General features: G+C 39.6%; 1 protein-coding gene across 2 annotated transcripts in view; it reads right to left on the reverse strand.

The window, feature by feature from the left end:
- The window catches only part of THSD4 (thrombospondin type 1 domain containing 4), a 1,053,272-nt gene that overhangs the window by 809,485 nt on the left and 222,931 nt on the right, over positions 1-20,856 (reverse strand). For both annotated transcript variants that reach the window (XM_077263867.1, XM_077263868.1), the window contains exon 5: positions 14,641-15,022. In XM_077263867.1, the coding sequence (XP_077119982.1) occupies positions 14,641-15,022 (382 nt within the window). The remainder of the gene's footprint in view (positions 1-14,640; positions 15,023-20,856) is intronic.

Consider the following 20,856-nt stretch of genomic DNA (forward strand, 5'->3'; position numbering starts at 1 on the left):
TGCTGTTGCTAGACTGGATCTGCTACACAAAGCCCCACACACTGGAGACTAATAATTTAATCTCAACAAATTTTCTATCTCTATCTCTCTACATCTTTTACAACTTACTAACTCTCTTACACATGAAGAAAGGAATGCATAGGACCTGGTCTTCTTCCAGAACTGCTGTGTATGACTTTACATCCTTACTACTCTCGCTCTTTTTTCACTTCCAGGCAGCACATCCATAGTCTTTGAGTTATATTTGACTCAAATTTTTCCTTACTGTCCATTTCCACTAACTTGTCATCTGCACCTCAAAAACATCTGAGGAATCTGGCCTTTTTTCTTACTTTTGAAACTGCTAAAACTCTGCTCACCATGCTCAGATTTATTTTCATCTTGATAATTGCAGCTCACTATTAATCGGTCTTCCTCTCACTAAACTCCCATATTTGTATCCAGCTGCTTCACCAATGCTTCTACCCTGCATCAGTGATTCCAGGGGTTATCCATCCAATACAAAATACAAGATAGATATCTCCTCTCTCACATTTACCAGCCTACTAGTGCAGTCCATTATAATGATTTAGGTCTAATATCCTTCACAGTCCAAACCTCTCACTTCTGTCTCCAAGACTTTTCCCAAGCTGACCCAATTCATTGGAATGCACTACCCCTAGGCAAGCAGATAAATTCACAACTAACAACTATTGCATCAACTTACTAATTTAATTTTTCAGCTGTCTTGTCCTACATTTTCTTCACAGTCTGGTCCTTCTATCACCTGTTCTCACACAATCTAAGTTTTCAATAATACTTCATATCTGTACACATAGAGATACTGCCTGGTGACTGGCCCAGGCAGCCTTATAATAATACACATATTTATTACAAAGAAGTCTCAACCACATACCACTTGTCTTCCCCTATTTTCTTATAGATTGTAAGCTTTTGAGCAGACCTTTCACACTTCTTTTTTGAAGTGCTGAATTACTCTGCACTCTCTCATATTGCTTGCACCCCCTGAATTGTCAAGTGCTGAGGATTATGTTGACGCCATATAAATAAAATTATTATTATAATTATGTCATGATCCATTTTTGGATTTTTGGCAGCTCTGGTTACACTCAATTTAAAATGTTTTTCCCACCATCCTTTAAAGGGTCACCTGATGCATCAGTTGACTGTTGGTGACAGTTTCTTTTTGGGGACCAGCCTTGCAGGAGCAGCTCTCTGGTGTCAGCCATGTCCAGTTATTGGAGTCCAGTTGCTGTTGTTTTCTGCGGTGTGGAGCTTAGCAGTGCTGTTCATAAGTTAAGTGTGGTGTTTTTGTTACCTTGTCCCTTTTGGTGTTTATCAATTCCCCTGTGTGTATTATCTGCAGAGGTGAGGCTAAAGCTCCTTGCCGGCCAGTGCACTAGCCAGGGCAGACATCCTGTTTGTGAGTTGTGCTGTCCGTTGACAGACCACCTGCTGGGTCGGGTCACACCGTGACAGTGACCAATAAAGATTTCTAGCAATTGTGCTATCCTTTTTGGCCTTCCATAGCAGGGCGGATCTATTAAATTTTTTTTCTATTCAAAGTTTTTTCAATATCAATTTGTTTGTACCATTTTCTTTTATATTTTATTTTATATTCGGAAAGAAGATGGAATGCTAACATGTCTACAAACTTTACATGAGGCGTTCTTATTTTTTCATACAAAAATTCAATATTTGTATTCCTCTACATATAAGGGTTGTCTCATATCTGTTTTTCAGGAATGCACCACTCATCTGACTTACAGCTTTCTGGTTATTGGGGATAGTGCACTCCTGAAGTTGTCAGTTCAGGCCGGCAGCCTGTCTGCACAGCTGGACCATACTGCATGCTCTCCAATGCTGCAAGCAGAGGCAGTTATGCCTCTAGCTTCGAAGAAGCACAGGGGTCCTGAAGCCGTATCTAGCGATCTGGCCAACTTCAGAGCAGCACATGCAAGCTGTATAGCAAGAAGCTTGCAAGAAAGAAGCTCCTCATTTGAGAAATTGGCCACTGCAGAGGTGGACATAGCCTAGACAATGAGCTGTAAATAATGAAAATAAAAATCCCTCTGTTTTTAAGATCTCATAGGATTTTAAGTTTCGGTAAGTAAATTGCAAAGCTTCTTGTATTAACAAGCATTTTTCTATTTTCCCCATTTATGAATGTCAAACAACCCCTTTAAGTGCATTTACTAATTTACCATTCCCCCTATATTAACTAACCATCTAAACAGCAAACATTTTCTATAAAAATAGAATTATAAAAAATGTTACAGGGTTCTGCAGCTACTGAAAAATGTTGGTACCAGAGAATTATTAACTCAATATGTATTTCTATAATTGTAGTAGGTAAGTTATTGTCTGTAGCTATAGATACGCAGAAAACATTACAAATGCATCAAATACAAAGACAGTTCTTATTCTTGATGACATCCAGGCTTCTGCATTCCTTCAACTTCAAGATTTCCTCTCCTACAACCATACTCTACATAAAATCAGCGATGCGTCCTAGATTGTTTCCTTAATTGTTGCGTATCATACTTTTTCAAAAAAGGTTAAAGAACAGGTCACTCTTCACAAAGGTTGAACTTAAGGCAGTTTTCGCGAGTGGGCCACCAGTGCTGAAGAACTGTAGAGTAGTGTGTTACACATGTGGGTTTTATGATGCGTGTTAGTACCCACTTGGGAACTTCTTTTTAACCACAACTCAAGTCCATGAACTGTTCATACATTTTGTAAGTGGGGAAAATGTGTGTGTCTGTTTCCCTGGGTGTGGAGTAAATGAAAATGTACTAATTATAACAATTTGCAGAATTTCTCACTGCATGCACATGAAGGGTAATACATACAGGCTGGCCTGAACCTTTCATTTCTGTATATCTGCTATATTTTTTTCCGTACATGTAAGGACAAGAGCGACGACATGTCCTGACAATGGTCTTCCTTGACGTCTTACAGGTATTTATTTCAATGTGCAGCTGGGAGAGTTACGTGCCATATGTTTTCTAAATGTTTCCTTACATTGGTTACATTTACTTCTCCAATTCCCCTGAATGATTTGGTCATGGTACAAGGAACAAGTGTTACACTGGGGGCAGCTGTTGGATGGTTAAAGCCAAAGAAACCTTTATATCGCATCTATGTTGATGTAGTTGGTACTAAGCTGTAACATTACTAGCCTATTTGCTATATGTGATGAGTATACCAGTCCTGTATCATCCTGTATAATACAACTGTGACTGACTGGCCAGACAAGATTACGATGCTATAACACTTATCAATTTTTTATGTTAAAAATATTTGTCAACAAATTTTAGTGTCTTTTTTATGATTCATATTATTATCTTCATTAAAATAGTTTTTCACTGTGACCAGTATGCTTAAAGTGTCCTATTGTAATGAGTAGAAACTGACTTGCAGTTCTCAGCAACGGCCACTACGATAAAAGGTAATGTGACATTTCAGCTTCGTTCACTGTTTACATCCAAACGGAGCTCAAAACACCTACTGGGAGTCTGACCTCACTGATTTGATATTGGTGATCTATACTAAAGATACATTGCTGAGATCGTGAACATTGACAATCCCTTTTAGATTAGACTATTTCCTCTTTTGCATACATCACTTCTCTTATAATATAGGATCACACAATTTACAATAATTGATGTCACAGCTCACGTCCACTGCTTCCCTGCACAATGACTATCCACAGAACATGCCTACAAAACTCTCCTATAAAGTCAATGATTCAAAGATTGTGTTTTGCTATCTATGATTGATTCACCTAGTATAATACATATCTTTGAAAACTGTTAAGGGGTTTCCCATGTTTCATATATTTTTGCATTTCAGCAGTTATCATCAGGCAGTTTCCAAATACCTCCCGATACTGCCCTGCCATGATCTCTCCTAGCTCATGGCAGATATGGACTAATGACTCTCCTGGAGATGGATTGACAACTGGCTGTGAATCAACATGTCGGCAGTGTCGCCAAATAGAAAGAGCAACTTCTTCTCTTTCACTCTGCTCTGTCAATGAGACGTTACTGCCAACATTTCAGAAAGCAGGAGAATCACTGGCAATAGAGGTTTGTGACCACTCTGAGCTGGGAGTGACCGGCGGTAGTTAACATCTTCCCGCCAATTAGAACCATAGAAAAAATTTTAAAAAAAAGTCCAGGACAACAACAGCTCAGTTAATAAGGCTTTCCCCATAATTATGTATAGAAAATAGAATAAAATATTTACAATCTGAAAACAAACAGATTAGAAAACAAGAATATGGATAACTAGGTTTACTTACTACAAAAATAGCATAGGAGATCCTTTCCTTTTAATGTAAATCTAATAGACAACTCTGTTGCCATTACTAAAAGGCATTGTAAAAACATAGATTTTGGCGACATATTCTAGCCACATTTTATTTTATAAATTAAAGGAAGAATGCTACATATAAATGGCTGTTATGCACATTAAGACATACAATCTATCTTCATAATATCATACTGCACTACCCAGCTCAAAGTTATAATAAGCAAGTAGATAGAGCTGCGCAAAGTATAGTTATCCGGAAAATGCAATTAATGGTGCCATCATTAACCATCTATGCAACAGGCCAAATAGCTCCAAATTATACGTGAATGTACCCATCTGTTGCACAATCTTGTTATAAAAAGAAATGAAAGTAAGGGTTCTGTTTAATATAAGTAAAGAACAATACACACTGGCACTCCTTTGCATATCAAGGCTGCATAAGCTAAGCACTTCAAAGGCAGTGGACAAAGCTCCAATCACCTGTCCTTTTAATAGAAAAAATGTAAAAAAGCTAGGTCTCAATGCCATCATCAACCACAAGTTAAGACTGTTTTTGGTGCACATACCAATGTACTTTGTAATATGTCAATGAACGGTTTTGATTCTCATGCATCCATTCTGTTTGAGTGGGAGTTGGTGAGTTCTACTCTATTAGCATTTGTACACTTCACAAAAAGCATTAGACAGCAAATTAGTCTGAAGGGATATAACTAGTGGCCAGTACTTCAGTTCAGTGTTATTTCATTGCTAAGACATCATTTTTTATTAGAGATGAGCATTTTTTTTGGAGTGAAAAGAAATTCTACTTGAATGTTACTTTTAAAAAAAAGCATTATGGAAAATACAGATTTTTTAAAATTATCTTCCACACAAATTCAGCAAATCGGCAGTTAGCTGCGGTTGCCATTTTGACTGGTAAATGACTGGTAAAAGGCTGAAAGAGTCAAAAACATACTTGCTTCACTGCTCACATCGCTGGCTGGCCCCGCTACCCCCTGCCCAGGGTCCCTTTCCCTAAGATGCATCACATCTCTGGTCCGGCGTTCACTCTAGGTCGGGGATTCTGGCTGCGAGCAGGCCCTGTAACATGTACAGTGAACTACTTGTGGCTCAAAGTCCCTTCTTAAGTGAACACCGGGACAGAGATGTGACATGATGAGAGCCGGGACGAAGAAACAGCAGACCAAGAGCAGTAGAACCAGCTGCCAGGAAGTTGAGTGGTATTTTTTTTGTCTTTTTAATCATTTGCCAGCCACTTACCTCAATGGCCACCCTCGCTGATCCCTGCCCACTGTCTGGTCCTCCACCACTCTAGGCTGGGGCTATCATCATCGTCAGGAAGCAGGCTTTGGAATTCACTGTGAATGCTCTGGGGCCTACTTGCTGCCTGAAGACCTGGCCTACAGTGAGCACCTGGTCACGATTTCCAGCCAGGTCACGGCACATGTGTAGTTAACTCCGATGCTTGTTTGCAGCCGGTAGCACTGGCCTAGAGTGAATTCCAGGCCAGAAATTGGATGGAGGCATGAAGGACCGGACAGCAGACAGGATGCAATAGATAGGGCCAGATAGGGGAGAATAAGTATTTTTTATTATTTCTTACATATTATGTTTATTATGCTCTGGGAAATGCAGTCCCTGACCCTAAAGCATGGTAATTGGCATTAAAATTGTGGCGAATAACTTCTTGGTGAATCAAATTTCCTGGTAAAATATGCGCAAACAAATGAACTCAAATTTTGCCTGATCTGCTCATCTCAAACGTTTAATAGTTATTTGTAGATTGTCCATTTATCACATTATTAAAGAGAACCTGTCAGCATGACTTAGCAATGTACAATAAAGGTATGGCTATAATGATGCAGATATACTTGATGCCTTTGGTGAAGAAACCCACTTGCAGTTCTTGTTTAATCAGCATTTGAAGTTTTCTTCTAGTGAGATTTCTTTGCACAACAGTGAGGTTGGAGATAGGGTCTTCTCCTGCTTCAGCCCCTCTCTCTGACTCTGGTATTTCAACGACAGGTCATTGATTTTTCAGTGCCCTGCCTACTGTTTGAAATTTCGCATTACAGTCATTTGCGTGGGCAGAACATGAATGATTTGATTTCACAGTTGGTTTTCTGGTCTTCAATAAAATTGTCTTTAGTGAACATGCACTGCCTGTGATGCCATTTTCTTGAAAGCCTGAAAACCACCCAAAAAATCAGTGACCTGTCATTGAAACACCAGAGGCAGGTGTAGGGAAAGGAGCAGGAGAAGACCCTACACCCCCAGACCTGCTCCTGTGCACAGTAATTTCATTTGAATAAAACTTTAAATACTGATTAAACAAGAAACACAAAACTGATTTCTTCACCAAAGAAATCAATGTAATCTGTAATAGAGCGCCATTATGGCCATGTCTTTACATTTCTAGATTGTGCTGATAGGTTCTCTTTGAATGAAATCAAGTGTTAAAGTACAGTGAGCATTCACTGTCCCTGAATCAAGTTGTCCATTAAGGACATGCAATGTAATCAGCAAGGTGAACAAGATAGGTGATAACTTGACGATCACTTGTGGCTCCACCAATGGGTTAGAATTAAAAATTTAATTGAATCCATCAATTACAAAAAGATTTAAAAACATAGTTACAGTTTTATACCTTATTGGCTGTAACTTATATTGTGCTCATACAGTCAAACTAACAGATACAGAGTAGACAGTTAACTAGAATGATATTCTGACTAATTAAAAAGACATCACATTTCACATGACAAATTACAATATATTACTGGCTCGTTTATAATTTTTTAGCAACTGATTTTATGCAGATAAGTGAAGACGCCATCCCATGGTACAAGTGAGTGCAATTTAATAGCAGACAAAATACACTATTTTATGACTTCTGATTACCCAGTAGACTTCATTGATTCTGCATTTTACTCTTGACATAACACTGAAAAAGCCAAAACTTTGATGAAGGGCTTAGGTTAAAAACTTCATTATTACTTCATGAAAACGATTTTCTTAAGAGTGCTTCATCTGTGCAAATTGGAAATGTTGAGACCTCTGAAAAAAAATTCACAGTGCACTTCTGTTTTTCTCCCTGCCAGGACACATTCAAAAAATCACTTATTTCCCGTTGTCTGTGATTTATTTGGTCAGACGGCAATTTTTTTCCACCCATGCGGTTTTACAAGTATAAAATAACACGCCGTATATTTATTCTTGTCTTTTTAAATCTACTAAATGTATAAAATGAGTTCCTCATCATTAAATATTGTGCTTGGTTATTATTTTAAGGAGTGGAAATATTTTACAGAACACACGTATATATGGCTTCAACCTTAAAAAATGCTATTTAGAATTTAGGATTGATAACTCTTGGTATAACAAAAGCTACTCTAGCATTATTCATCATAGGTAGGGTATATGTGCATTAAAATAGAATAGGATTATATTGTGTGTGTGTGTATATATATATATATATATATATATATATATATACATATATATATATATATATATATATATAATTGTCTAAGGGTTTTCCTGTCTGCCTGTCTGTCCCGTTTATTCATTTGCTGATTGGTCGAGGCCGCCAGGCCTCGACCAATCAGCGACGGGCACAGTATCGACGTAGATGTCATAATGGTTGCCATGGCGACGATGATGTCAAAAAGGTTGCCTCGACCAATCAGCGACGGGCACAGTCGGAATCATCATTGTCCATATACTACGGGGACATGCATATTCTAGAATACCCGATGCGTTAGAATCGGGCCACAATCTAGTATATGTATATATATATATATATATATATATATATATATATATATATATATATATACATATATACATACATACATACATACACACACACACACACAATCTCACTAAATACTATACATACATACATACATACACACACACACACAATCTCACTAAATACTATAAATATAATTATTCTGGTTTAAATTACAACCTAACTGATGAAGATAGGGGGTGCTTGGCTCTTGGCTACCCTAGTATTTTCTGTAGCATAGACTTAGAATTAAGCTGCTCCATTCAACATCTCTTGGCTGTGGTCCTGTGGCCAAGTGAGAATGAGACAAACAAGCCCCCCCTTTCTTGTGATTGGTGGGATCTATTTGGTGAATAGGTGATCATTTATTATATACATTATACAAAAAAAGTTGCACTCTATCATGCTAAAGCATGTCAATGTGAAACATATGAAATATAAATAGCAATACTGCTTCTGAATACAATGAAAAAATGAGACTCTTAGCACATAATTTGGCCAATTAATGCAAGCCCATTAACCAACGTCAAGGTGGTCTCAAAACTGATGGGTCCCTACATATTATTTATTTATAGGTGATCATTTACATTAAGCAGAATTATTTTTTAACATTTGGTAACCATCTCAATCACTTTACCTAGCAAAGAAAAAAGTTTATATAACATTGGTCATTCTAACATTTAGGTGATATTCAGTCATCTGCAAGCCCCGGCCCATATCTGGGAACCACAACTTCTGAAGTGACCTGAACTCAACAGCCTCACATATGCCTATGAGACTAATGAGTTTAGGTCAGGAGATTTTCTTGACGAACACACCAAATAGGAGTGCCAAGTGTTTCTACTTTAAAGGAGTCCAGCAGTTGGTCAGGAGACCGGCAGTCAGTCTGAAAATTAAGGTCAGTACTCGGATTCTGATATACAGACATGAATTCTGCCCTAATTACTGCTGCCATTATGATTGACATCACTTATGCAGATTCTTTTAGCTTATTGTTTTGAATAAAATAATATACACTATACTGTGTGCAGAATTATTAGGCAAGTTGTATTTTGATCACATGATGCTTGTTATACATGTTGTCCTACTCCAAGCTGTTCAGGCTTGAGAGCCAACTACCAATTAAGTAAATCAGGTGATGTGCATCTCTGTAATGAGGAGGGGTGTTGTCTAATGACATTAAAACCCTATATAAGGTGTGCTTAATTATTAGGCAACTTCCTTTCCTTTGGCAAAATGGGTCAGAAGAGAGATTTGATGGGCTCTGAAAAGTCCAAAATTGTGAGCTGTCTTGCAGGGGGATGCAGCAGTCTTGAGATTGCCAAACTTTTGAAGCCTAATCACCGAACAATCAAGCGTTTCATGGCAAATAGCCAACAGGGTCGCAAGAAGCGTGTTGGGCAAAAAAGGCGCAGAATAACTGCCCATGAATTGAGGAAAATCAAGCGTGAAGCTGCCAAGACGCCATTTGCCAGCAGTTTTGTTATATTTCAGAGCTGCAACGTTACTGGAGTAACAAAAAGCACAAGGTGTGAGATACTCAGAGTCATGGCCAAGGTAAGGAAGGCTGAAAAACGACCACCTTTGAACAAGACACATAAGATAAAACGTCAAGACTGGGCCAAGAAATATCTTAAGACTGACTTTTCAAAGGTTTTATGGACTGATGAAATGAGACTGACTCTTGATGGGCCAGATGGATGGGCCAGAGGCTGGATCAGAAAGGGGCAGAGAACTCCACTCCGACTCAGACGCCAGCAAGGTGGAGGTGGGGTACTGGTATGGGCTGGTATCATTAAAGATGAACTTGTGGGACCTTTTCGGGTTGAGGATGGAGTGAAGCTCAACTCCCAGACCTACTGCCAGTTTCTGGAAGACAACTTCTTCAAGCAGTGGTACAGGAAGAAGTCGGTATCATTCAAGAAAAACATGATTTTCATGCAGGACAATGCTCCATCACATGCCTCCAACTACTCCACAGTGTGGCTGGCCAGTAAAGGTCTCAAAGAAGAAAAAATAATTACATGGCCCCCTTGTTCACCTGATCTGAACCCCATAGAGAACATGTGGTCCCTCATAAAATGTGAGATCTACAGGGAGGCAAAACAGTACACCTCTCGGAACAGTGTCTGGGAGGCTGTGGTGGCTGCTGCACACAATGTTGATTGTAAACAGATCAATCAACTGACAGAATCTATGGATGGAAGGCTGTTGAGTGTCATCATAAAGAAAGGTGGCTATACTGGTCACTAATTTTGGGGGGGGGTTTGTTTTTGCATGTCAAAAATGTTTATTTCTAAATTTTGTGCAGTGATATTGGTTTACCTGGTGAAAATAAACAAGTGAGATGGGAATATATTTGTTTTTTATTAAGTTCAAAAGTTTAGGGTCACCCAGACAATTTTGTGTTTTCCATGAAAACTCATACTTTTATTAAACGAGTTGCCAAATGAATTGAAAATCTAGTCCAGACATTGACAAGGTTTGAAAAAAGAGTTTTATTTGAAATAATAATTTTCTCCTTTAAACTTTGCTTTTGTCAAAGAATGCTCCCTTTGCAGCAATTACAGCATTGCAGACCTTTGGCATTCTAGCAGTTAATTTGCTGAGGTAATCTGCAGAAATTTCACCCCATGCTTCCAGAAGCCCCTTCCACAAGTTGGTTTGGCTTGATGGGCACTTTTTGCGCACCATACGGTCAAGCTTCTCCCACAACAGCTCAATGGGGCTGAGATCTGGTGACTGCGCTAGCCACTCCATTAAAGATAGAATACCAGCTGCCTGCTTCTTCCCTAAATAGTTATCGAATAAATTGGAGGTGTGCTTTGGGTCATTGTCCTATTGTAGGATGAAATTTGCTCCAATCAAGCGCTGTCCAGAGGGTATGGTGTGGCGTTGCAAAATGGAGTGATAGCCTTCCTTATTCAATATCCCTTTTACCTTGTACAAATCTCCCACTTTACCAGCACCAAAGCAACCCCAGACCATCATATTAGCTCCACCATGCTTGACAGATGGCCTCAGGCACTCTTCCAGCATCTTTTCAGTTGTTCTGCATCTCACAAATGTTCTTTTGTGTGATCCAAACACCTCAAACTTGGATTTGTCTGTCCATAACACTTTTTTCCATTCTTCCTCTGTCCAATGTCTGTGTTTTTTTGCTCATATTAATATTTTCCTTTTATTAGCCAGCCTCAGATATGGCTTTTTCTTTGCCACTCTGCCCTGATGGCCAGCATCCCGGAGTCACCTCTTTACTGTAGACTTTGACACTGGCATTTTGCGTGTACTATTTAATGAAGCTGCCAGTTGAGGACCTGTGAGGCGTCGATTTCTCAAACTACAGACTCTAATGTACTTGTCTTGTTGCTCAGTTGAGCAGCGGGGCCTCCCACTTCTCTTTTACTCTGCTTAGAGCCTGTTTGTGCTCTCCTGTGAAGGGAGTAGTACACACCGCTGTAGGAAATCTTCAGTTTCTTGGCAATTTCTCGCATGGAATAGCCTTCATTTCTAAGAACAAGAATAGACTGTCGAGTTTCACATGAATTCTTTTTTTCTGGCCATTTTGAGAGTTTAATGGAACCAACAAATGTAGTGCTCCAGATTCTCAACTAGCTCAAAGGAAGGTCAGGTTTATAGGTTCTCTAATCAGCCAAACTGTTTTCAGCTATGCTAACATACTTGCACAAGGGTTTTCAAGGGTATTCTAACCATCCATTAGCCTTCTTACACAGTAAGCAAACACAAAGTACCATAAATACACTGGAGTGATGGTTGTTGAAAATGCGCCACTATACACCTATGAAGATATTGCATTACAAACCATACGTTTGCAGCTAGAATAGTGATTTACCATATTAACAATGTATAGAGTATTTCTGAATCCTTTAATGTTAGTTGTTAATGTTGGAAAAAACTGAGCTTTTCGTTCAAAAATAAGGATATTTTTAAGTGACCCTAAACTTTTGAATGGTAGTGTAAGTAATTGGCAATTATAGCTACGTAAAAATGTGGACACATTTTATGTCACTGGAGTTCCTGTGGTCATACGGTTTCATTCTGCAATCTATCAGTCTCTAGAAGTTAGCGTTCTGTAGTTATGGACTACGTCTAATTCAAAGACTATTCTACATTTCTTTTCAGAACTGCTAGAAATGATTTGTATTATTTGGTGGGCACTTTAGGGCACCAGATGCACAGTTTTTTGGAACTAGTGTACGAAAGAAAAATACTGGGATAAGATTGAAACAGAGGAACCAAAGTATTAGTTATCCAGCTAAATATAATTTAGTTATTTAGCTAGGAAAAAAAATTAGCCAGGATGAGCATATTGGCCATCTGCCAAGAAAAAGAAAACTGGCTTTCTAGTGCCATCTATTGGTTAAAACCCTGCAAGTCAATGTCTTTTGGTCACTACACAGCAGGCTACTGGTTAGCTTGGTTTGTAGAAGATACCTAGTCAGGCATTGTGAATAAAAAGCCTTTTCCTCATCATCTTTCTGAAGAATTGATTCACCCCAGCAGCACAGCCCACCCACGTGTTTATCCAACTGGATCCCCTAGTCACGTTTCAAGGTTCTTTTAGGTAATAAAATATTGACTTATAGGATAGCTACCTATAGGTAGCACTAGACAAACTTCTTCCTTTTAGGATAGTTTCACACGAAAGTATAAAAAAATCGTTCAGAGTATCATCCTGAAAAGTGGAAAGATTTTTTTCTTACTTTTCATCCATTTGTAGACCATATGCAATCCGTTTTTTTTAATTAGCAGCTATTAATTATTTACAAGACCACTTATTGTTTCCTATGTAGCAAAATTGCATTGTATCTGTAAAAATGACATGCTATACTGTGGCACCCAATTTCTTTCACCCACCCATAGACTTGAATAGGTGAGTCTCATCCAATTTCTGGAGGAAAATAGTGCATACTATGATTTTTTTTCTCACACACCAAATCAGTCAGTGAAAAATTTTTTTTATCTGCAATGGCCCACAGAATAACTGTCACGGAGTTACTGTGGCAGAGCAGTACCAGAAGACCACGGCGTCTGATGGCTCCTGCTTCGCCGCTGAGAAGAAGCACTTCTCCGGTGTATTAAATGTTTTTCTTTTCTTTCAGCAGGACAGGGGTTAATCGGCCATGTGGAAATCCCTGCTTTCAAATGTGCTCAGTTAGCCACTCCTCTCTCCTATATAAGATAGGCCTTCTGGCCAGATCCTTGTCTGAGTTAGCACTTGCTGGATAGACCTGGAGAGTGAAGAGCTGGTGTCTGGAAAGCTGGAGGAGTTTATTGTGCAACTGTTGCTTGGTTTGTACGCTTGGAAATTCCTCATCCTTACCTGCCTCATTTTCTACCCCCGTCTTTCACACCCTGATGAATACCTCTGTTATTTGTGAGAGTATATTTATGTGAGTGGAATTTTCTTTTACCCTTGTCTTTGTTCCCCTGTCTGTTGGGCTGGTGTACTGCAGTACACAGTAGAGCCTCTCTTCCCCGGGTGGGAGAAGGGGACAGACGCAGGGCTGCAGTTAGGAGACAGGGCAAGGGCGGAGGCCCCGGCATCCTCGTCATCTGAGGTATCCCAGGGAACAGGGTGAGTTAGGGTGCCCCCTAGTTCTAGGGCCAGGAAAGGTGCCCCTGATCCCAGTTTACTCACCAGTCCTATCGTGACAATAACATTGGTCTGAGTGCCATCTGTTATTTTAAATCGCATGGACCAAAAATACAATTGTGTGCACGAGCCACAAAAAGGAGAAACTGCATACGTTCTTCCAGGGAGCATGGTCTGCAAGACTCCCTGCCTCAGTTCCCCGCTTATTACCCCTCTACAGTATGATAAAAATTGTAGTCTTGTTTCTTTAACTGGCATAGAATAGGTTCAACTAGATGCCTCTTTCAACCTTATCATTTATGCTCCATTTTATCTGCTTGGTCTTTTTAACACTAGATGTATGTCACTGAATTGGCCTGATTTCAGCAAAACCCGAAAGGCCATCAAATGTGTATGACAGCCTCCTCACTATTTCTGACACAAACAGTTTGAACACCTTCTCCAGTAAGCCATGGGCTTACTCAACTCTCCGCATTGAGAACACAAGAATGCTTGGCAGAATGTTCATGTGTATAGGAGAGTTTGAAGAGAGACAGATATAGGACTAAGGCCGGGATCACACATGCGGGAAACTTGCATGAGTCTTGCATCTCAATACCCGCCACTGCCACCAGCACTCGGACCATAGCGCTCAGCTGCACAGAAATACATGCAGCCGCACGATCCGGTCCAGAGTGCCGGTGGCAGTGCCGCGTATTGAGATGCGAGACTCGTGCGAGTTTCTCGCAAGTGTAATCCTGGCCTAACGAGCATGCTCAGAAGTTTTGAAGACTTTAAGGGACAATAATTTTAATAAAAAATGAAAATTAACAGTTTCTCAATTATATTGTACCAATGTAATGATCTAGTGTTAGCATTTAGGTTATAGAACATTGTATTTGGTTAGTGTTATTGAAAGCATGTGTTTTGCACTTACATCCTTATTGCACAGTTTATACTGTTTGTAGGCTCCAGTACATGAAATAGCTGTAGCTCCACGTTGCACTTGTGGATTACTTCTCAGTAGATTGACTGATGCACCTGGTACAGGAACCTCAGGGTATACACTTTGGAATACTGGTTGGTTCTGAGAAGGGGATGGTAGCCAATGATTTGCTGAAGGATTTGCTTCTTGGCGAATGTTACCAATGCTGTAACGATTCTGAGCTATAATTTGTCCATGGGTATGCTTCCTCCCAAGCTGAGACTGTCTCTTTTTTCTTGGTCTGTCTTGACCTGTGTCACTTTGCAGAGGTAATATGTAGGGAACTTTTCCATATCCGTAAGATCCTGGACTCACCGGAGTCCTTGTTCGGTTCCTAAATTAGAACAAACAAAAACATAAAAACTACAGTTGAAGATGTGTCTGCAATATCATTCATGTCTTCAATATCATTCATGTTTAACAAACTGTAAACATTTAAGTCATTGCAAAGCTAAATAATAATGTCATACCTGTTTGAAAGCAACACAGGTCAAATTGCTATTGTTTTTATCACCATTAGTACAGATTTATTGTACTAAAAATAAAATATGAGGAGGATTACAAACACATTATTAAATTGGTCTTGGAGGTCACCGGCTAGGTTTCTCCACAATTTAGTCATAGCAAGATTTTTGCTACAAGTAGCACTCCGCTCTTTCCATAACTCATTCAGAATGCACTAAAGCGCTACTATCTGTCCATTTATTTGAAAGGAGAAATATTCATTGTGAAATAACTAAGAGAGATTACAGAGGAGGTCATTTATGGCAAATTCTCATGATAAATTTGGTTCATCTTTCTTCCATGCCACTTAAAGGACGGTTATAAGCAAATGTTGCCAATAAGTACTTAAAGTTCATCACCCTCAAATTGAATTTTAAATGGGCTATAGAGTGTTGTTGGGGACTTGTAGCACATAACAACCATATCAGAACTGTACCTGCTACTGGTTCAGTGCCTGAGAAAATAAATTCAAATTCATATGATGATGCTTCAGTGTACCCTTGGTATCTCCTCATTTGCGCATTGGGGTCCTTCCCCTACTTCTGATTGATAGCGCTCACTCCCCAGAGTGACCGCTGTCCAAATGCTGCTAGCATGTGTGCAGTCTCATGCTCATGCATGGCCACTTGTGTTCTCCTCCCTGTCTCCTTTCTTCTGATGCCCCTTTCTGCACTTCTGGGTGTATTACTGTAGCAAGCAGCACCAGAGGAAAGGAGACAGGGAGGCCAATGCCTCTGGGAAGCGCGCACTGTCAATCATAAGTGGACCCAATAAGCAAATAAGAGGCATAAAGGTGGACCAAAATCTTAGCATAGACAGGGGTGCACCAAAACCTCCCCATTTGCATATGATTGAAGTTATTTTGTCAGTCACAGGTACAGTGCTATTATGGTTTTTATTTGGGCAAAGTTCCCTACAACACTGAATAGCTAATTTAAAGAGAACCTATCATTAGGTTTTCCCCTATAAAGTAGGGCCAGCATCTGTGCACCCTCATATACAGGATTCTAGAATCCTATTTATATGTCCCCAATCCGCTCTCCATAAAACAAAAAAAATATAGCTTTGATTACACTCACCTATGGTGTCATCCAGTCCAACGGGCGTCACTGGTTTAGAAAATGCCATTTTTGTGCTAGCAGTACTTCTTTACTTCTACATTGTCACAAGAGACGGAAAAACCTGCAAGGTGGCACTATTGTAATGCTATACTGTGTGTGTATGTGGTGCTATTTAAATTACTAGCTCTGGGAAATGGGCCAAGAAGACAGGATTGTATTTAGGTGATAAATAGGGTTGATTATGGAAGTGCACTTTAGAAAATTAAAGCTGGTGTTAAGGTGGATGAGACATATGAAAAATATGGGGAAGCAGTTCCATATATAATCGAGGCCTTTACTGTCCACTAGTGATTATCTCTATCAGAAATTATGAAACTTCATAATTTACTTGCTGTTAAAATTCTGCTGTGCTCCTGAGCTACCACATGTGGTGACATGACCTCCAGCTCCTCACTTCCTGCTACAGTTCATTCAAAGCATAGAGATTTCCAGTCTGTGCATTGAAGAAAGCAACAAGAAGCTCTGCAGTAAGCACTGAACAGTGGTGTCATGGGGGCATGGCCTGTGATTCTTGGAAAGATTAGACTGAATTTGGATGAACACATGGAGGGAGAACACACTGCAGGATCCCCACAGAACAAGTAATCTTATCAGCCTGTGACTTCATTCAAAGGCGGTGATGATGGGTGTTCTAGAGTGCTAGATTACATCAGACATCAATACAGTATATAACTCATTTCTCCCATACAGTATAATGAGCCTGTGCGCTGTCCATGTCAGCACAGGTAACATTTATGCACTGCAGTAGGCAGCACATACAAGGTGGAGTGGGATAAACACGAGGAAGGAGGACATGTGTGGGCAGTGATTTGTCCATCTTGAGGTAGAGGAAGGAAAAGATTAGGATTCAACAGGTGCATAGTAAGGTCGGAGACCCGGGCTTCTCTACCTTCAAGAGTACCCCTGGGACAGGTATAGTTAGAGTCCCAGTTTGAGTGACAAGGTTGAAGCCTCTCTCCCTTAAGACTGTTTCAGCTTGATACAGACCTTGATATTTAAACATAGGCTTTCTGACCGAGCACTCCACACATTAGCCTATGGAAGTTTTCATTGCAGCAGGATCCTACCTATCCATATAATAGTGGGCTAGACCCCAGGAGAGGTATCACATAAGGTCGCCTTGTCGTTTGCTGCTGGGTGCTCATGAATTGGCCAATTTATGCACCAAGTATCTTTATTTTAGAAAAAAGGAGAAGAAAAAGGATCCATATGTTGGATACAAATAAAATTCGCTTTTTATTTTATTCCATTAAAAGGAAAAAAGTGTTGTCCAGACAGATTAAAAAGAATCCAACATTCTAACGCATTTCTGGCCATAGTATTTTAATTTTAACCTATTTTCTAGAGCAGTAATGCAATTCCAATTTCATTTATTTCATGTTTGAATGTTATCGCGTAACAAAATTGAAAACATTGATAAAATATTCTTACAATACCATGTTGTAACTTATATTATTCTTGTAGTTATTGGAAACTTGTATATGTACAATTTATCTGTAACTGTGATAATAACTGAATTCTTGCTGCTTCCCATGTGTAAAAAATCCTCTATCCTGAATATCTATAGTGGTCAATGGGATACATATCCCATTACCACCATACACTACTTATTTTTTTCCAAGATTTTGAAACCTGTCATGTAAAATAATGCTATTAACCTGTAGATATTAAGTTAATATGCAGGATAATAGGGTTTTAACACTTTGCACTAAGAGCCCCGCTGCCGGGAGGAAATTAACTTTATTTCCCACTGCAATGTTCGGCTTCCAGGCATAGGGGTGAGCCAGCACTCTAAAAATTCACTGGATTTGGTAGAAATGTTTTTGCGGTAACCATACCAGGTTAGTGTGAAAACTGTAGAGGAGTGGGGGCATTAGTATCAATTTCAACAATTATGTGTGACTGACCAGTGACCAGTATTTGGAGTTTGCACTATGTATTTACATCTGCTGAAATCTAAGAAAAATTGGAATAATATTTAGCAGTATAAAGGAATTCAAGTGTTTAGAAATCCTTATTTCTAAGAATCTGATCTGAACTCCCTCATAACCAGAAGTGGAGTCTGTGAAATCCTAGAATTATACAAACGTGTATTTACTGGCATAAGAACTGATACGTTACAATAAATTTTAACCCAGAATGATCTTAGCAAACCCAGTTTTCCTAATAACCAGTTAACTATACTCCCACTTGATACTACCAGAAGCCTTTGCAGCACAGTGTTGCCTGATTGCCAAACACATCTGGACGCAATTACAGATTAAGATACAATTGTCTCAGATTTATTACAGTTAACCCTTTTTATTAAATATTGTCAACATGCTTAATATATATATATTTTTTAAAGTATGCCATGTAAGGCCCAAAGGTAGGATGGGGGTTATTCTGAGATGGACTACTACAAAATAGTTATCTCTCGCAAATCAACAATGTACCTACCAAATACCAGTGAAGGCAGCTGTTCTAGCAAATTGAATCCAATAGTGCATGAAAAATTTACTGAGTTTGACCTTTACCATTCCGCTCCGAGATGAGAATCAATACATCAATTGCACATTTCTTTTTTGAACATGCATCTTTCAGACAGGTTGCTGTTCTCATGGATATCTTGTATCTTTCCACATAACATAGAAAAGCAAAATAAATGACATCTAGATCTGCCCAGGTTTCATTAGATCTCATAAAGGACAGCTCCCATCCCTTACCAATTAAATTGCCTAGAAACTGTACCTATAATGGAAAATAAAACAATATTTTATTGTACCTCTGACAAAATGTACACTTCCACTCCAGTCCAATATTTACCGTAATAACTAGGAATCCTTTTAGGAGGGAAGTAAGCTGACACAGATGAGTGTTACAACACCCCTGTAATCGTCTGAAGAGCTGCCAAGCTGACGAGAAGTTTAGTTTTCATTTACGTTTCATAGCCATTGGGGCCTCATAATGAATCACTGTCATGCTCAGATCTGTGAAGTAAGGTGCCGATTTGCTATGTCAGATCATATCTTAGGTCATCCCTTCTAGTGAATTCACCCAAGTTCAGCTGTTGTTGCTCTTATATAAAAATGCCGTGGGACAGTAATGCTCATTACTGAGATTTCACTTTTCTCCACTGTTGTGTAAAATGGTCAAAATGTTTCTGGATATGTGAAAACGAATAAGTGTAGACGACACGATCCAGTGCTCTTACCCCTTAGGCCAAAAAAAAAAAAAAAAAAAGTACATGAGAAATGTAAATAAATGAAAAGATATCTACATTTCAATGGAACCTTACACCAAATTTGTCATGTTGAACTGAAAAAATAATAGATAAACGATGAAATAGTGGCTGCAGAGCAGAATATTTTTTTTTTTGCCTTTCTGAAGCAATCATAGTGTTGAGCGATACCGTCCGATACTTGAAAGTATCGGTATCGGAAAGTATCGGCCGATACCGGCAAAGTATCGGATCTAATCCGATACCGATACCCGATACCAATACAAGTCAATGGGACTCGAGTATCGGACGGTATCCCTGATGGTTCCCAGGGTCTGAAGGAGAGGAAACTCTCCTTCAGGCCCTGGGATCCATATTAATGTGTAAAATAAAGAATTAAAATAAAAAATATTGATATACTCACCTCTCCGACGCAGCCTGCACCTTATCGAGGGAACCGGCAGCCTTCTTTGCTTAAAATGCGTGCGTTTACTGCCTTCCGTGACGTCACGGCTTCTGATTGGTCGCGTGCCACCCATGTGACCACGACGTGACCAATCACAACAAGCCGTGACGTAATTTTCAGGTCCTGAATGCCTAATTCTAGAATTAGGCATTCAGGACCTGAAAATTACGTCACGGCTTGTTGTGATTGGTCACGTCGCGGTCACATGGGCGGCACGCGACCAATCAGAAGCCGTGACCTAATTTTCAGGTCCTGAATGCCTAGAATTAGGCATTCAGGACCTGAAAATTACGTCACGGCTTGTTGTGATTGGTCGCGTCGCGGTCACATGGGCGGCACGCGACCAATCAGAAGCCGTGATGTCACGGAAGGCAGTAAACGCGCGCATTTTAAGCAAAGAAGGCTGCCGGTTCCCTCGGTAAGGTGCAGGCTGCGTCGGAGAGGTGAGTATATCCCTATTTTTTATTTTAATTCTTTCTTTTACACATTGATATTAATCCCGATACCGATTCCCGATATCACAAAAGTATCGGATCTCGGTATCGGAATTCCGATACCCGCAAGTATCGGCCGATACCCGATACTTGCGGTATCGGAATGCTCAACACTAAGTATCCCACTTATTTCTGTTATGCTCAAACATAAGTATGTGTCACGGGGTTACTGCAACAGAGAGAAGCCAGAAAACAACAGCGTCTGATTGTTCCTACTCCAACACTGAAAAGAAGCACTTCACCTTGTTTTTAAATGGTATTTATTTCTTTTGGCAGAACAGGGGTTAATTGGCCATGTCGGGAGCTCTGGGAGTCTGAGCTCTCAGGTTAGTTCAGTTAGGCACTCCCATCCCCTTTATAATCTGGATCCTGATTGAAACACAT

The sequence above is a fragment of the Ranitomeya variabilis genome, chromosome 5 (genome assembly GCF_051348905.1).
Source record: "Ranitomeya variabilis isolate aRanVar5 chromosome 5, aRanVar5.hap1, whole genome shotgun sequence".
Classification (NCBI taxonomy): domain Eukaryota; kingdom Metazoa; phylum Chordata; class Amphibia; order Anura; family Dendrobatidae; genus Ranitomeya; species Ranitomeya variabilis.